Source organism: Euprymna scolopes, chromosome 24, assembly GCF_053919585.1.
Source record: "Euprymna scolopes isolate OS-2025 chromosome 24, ASM5391958v1, whole genome shotgun sequence".
Lineage (NCBI taxonomy): Eukaryota > Metazoa > Mollusca > Cephalopoda > Sepiida > Sepiolidae > Euprymna > Euprymna scolopes.
In genome coordinates this window covers 101,028,255-101,030,563 of record NC_136505.1, presented here as the reverse complement: position 1 = coordinate 101,030,563, position 2,309 = coordinate 101,028,255, and the positions used below count along the sequence as shown (strand labels likewise).

Below are 2,309 nucleotides of genomic sequence, written 5' to 3'. Positions count from 1 at the left end.
TTATTGTCACACCTGGTGAATTTCAAACATGTAATCTGGACGTGAGAACACTTTAGAAGAACGATATGCAATCGAATTCTGTTTTAAACTTGGAAAAAATGCCCATCTGGCATCAATCGAACATCAGTTTTGGAGTGGCATAAGAGATTCAAGGAAGGCAGGGAATCTGCGAGGGATGATGAGATGCGGGAGGAGTAAGGAAGTCAGACCATCTAATTTGATAGGCCAAATAAAGTATTTTATGGATAAGGACCGTCATGTGTCTATAGAGACAATAAGAGCACAGTTTGATTTCAGTATAGGTGCTGTACACACAATTATTCGCGAGGAACTGAATTTGTAGAAGATTTACGCAAAGTTTGTCCCAGCGGTGCTCAGAGAAGATCAGACTATTTGATCAAGATGGGCATCAAGACACTTCCTCACCCTCCCTATACTCCAGGCCTTGCTCCCTGTGAGTTTTGCTTATTGCCCAAGCTCCAAGAAACCATTAGAGGCTGTCGTTATGAGACAATTGAACAGATAGAAGAGGCTATGACGAGGGTCATTGACACGCTCATATAAGCGGGCTTACATGGGGCTTTCCGGAAGTTGTACGAACGGCACAATAAGTGTATTACAGTTGAAGGAGAATACTCTTAAGATTAGAGTTCTATGTGTGTATTATCCATAAATTCCCTGTAAAATTATTTAAGGAACCTCGTATGCATACAGAAAATGGCGTAATACAGAGGTAATACCATCGATTTATGAAATACCGCACATTGATAGATTTCAATTTTCAAAATATTTCAATGAAGATTGATTTTGAATAGAACAATTTAAAATGTAAAGATATGATTATATTAAAAAGTGTAAAATCATAAAAAAATATGCCTATATGCGAAATCGATCAGCAAAGACGTTTCCGCAACAATAACAAAAAAAAAAAATACGTTTTTATGACGACCTAAATATCAACCCTTTTTTTATTATTTAAACTAAGGCTGTAATTATCCAATTACTTCATCTAAGCCTATTATTCTGCTCGGGTTTTAACATAGTCTCTTCTGGCGCCGGACAATATGGTTGTAGATACAAAAGGTTATTTTTAAATTTCAAACGCATCCACAGAAAAATGACTTTTTAAAAAGATCCCGATACTTTATAATATATAAACTGCGCCTCTTAAGCGGAACGGGGAAGATTGAAACCTTGTTTTTATAATAGAGTTGCGACTTTACGATCGGCATTAAATGATGGAGTACTTCGCGAAATGAAGTCATTATATCCTCACAAAAGACTTTGCTAAACACTGCAGTCACGTGTTTTCTAAGGGTTACCAAATGACCCCTTATTTCTAATCTACATCTTTCCAATTACTTCAAACGTATTACCAAACGCATCCACGGAAAAATGTATATAATAAATCTCTTTGTAATATATTACCCTGATCTATTAAGTGGAATGAAAAGGGGAGTTAAAGGTAAAATTATGGAGGTGTGATTTTACGATCGGCATTAAATGGCGTGGCACTTCATTAAATGACGTCATTGCAGTCTTACAAAAAGCTTTAGCAGCAAGACACTGAAGCGTCATAAACTTTAGAGGAGTTCGCAAGAGATCCATTTTTTTCAATCTGCATGGGAGACAATATCCATCATATTTAACCGCACGGAAATCGAAACCGTGATCGATTATTAAATTGGTTCGATCCGGCGATATGTTTGCAGTCTCGAGCAAATCATGGAGAACAGTTTTCCCCAATCTATCGGAGCTGTTGACGTTAGCCTGATGCGCGAGAAAGATGGGAGATTCGATCAGATATTTAAAATCTATTGCACACCTCTGAAGAAGACTTTTCTGGCAAGGACCACGAATATCCAAGCCTATCAGACGTTTTATTGGGTTGGAAAACCAATGTATATGTTCTGGAAAATGCCAGTGTATCATATTGAAACAATGTGTGATAATAGACATCAAATGGTTTATCTTACAACCATGGACGCTTCGTTCTTTCGGCCTCATCGGTAGTAAGCGGGTTTTAATCTGTTCAGTATAATTAACCAGCAGCTGCAATATTTTCAATCCCTGTGATTTTGTTAAATAATTGTACTTAGCGAAATGTCCCAGTAACCTAATGCCGTGAAGAAATATCTTGAAATACGCCGAATCATCCATGGATTTAGTTTCATCAAAGAGAAACTCGCATAAAATTAAATACGAATCAGCATCATTGAGGTTCCACATGGCTATCGTATAGATATATGCTGTGAACAAAGAGAATCCCGACATCGATTCCACGAAGCGTAATGGCCGAACGTTTTCGG

At 37.4% G+C, this 2,309-nt stretch overlaps 1 protein-coding gene across 1 annotated transcript in view; it reads right to left on the bottom strand.

The window, feature by feature from the left end:
* Positions 1-506: 506 nt before the first annotated feature.
* Positions 507-2,309, bottom strand: part of LOC145246474 (uncharacterized) — a 26,056-nt gene continuing 24,253 nt past the window's right edge. Inside the window, exon 2 of the mRNA XM_080108092.1 lies at positions 507-2,309. This exon is cut by the window's right edge and continues 909 nt beyond it. Coding sequence (XP_079964218.1) covers positions 1,438-2,309 — 872 coding nt within the window. The 3' untranslated portion in view covers positions 507-1,437.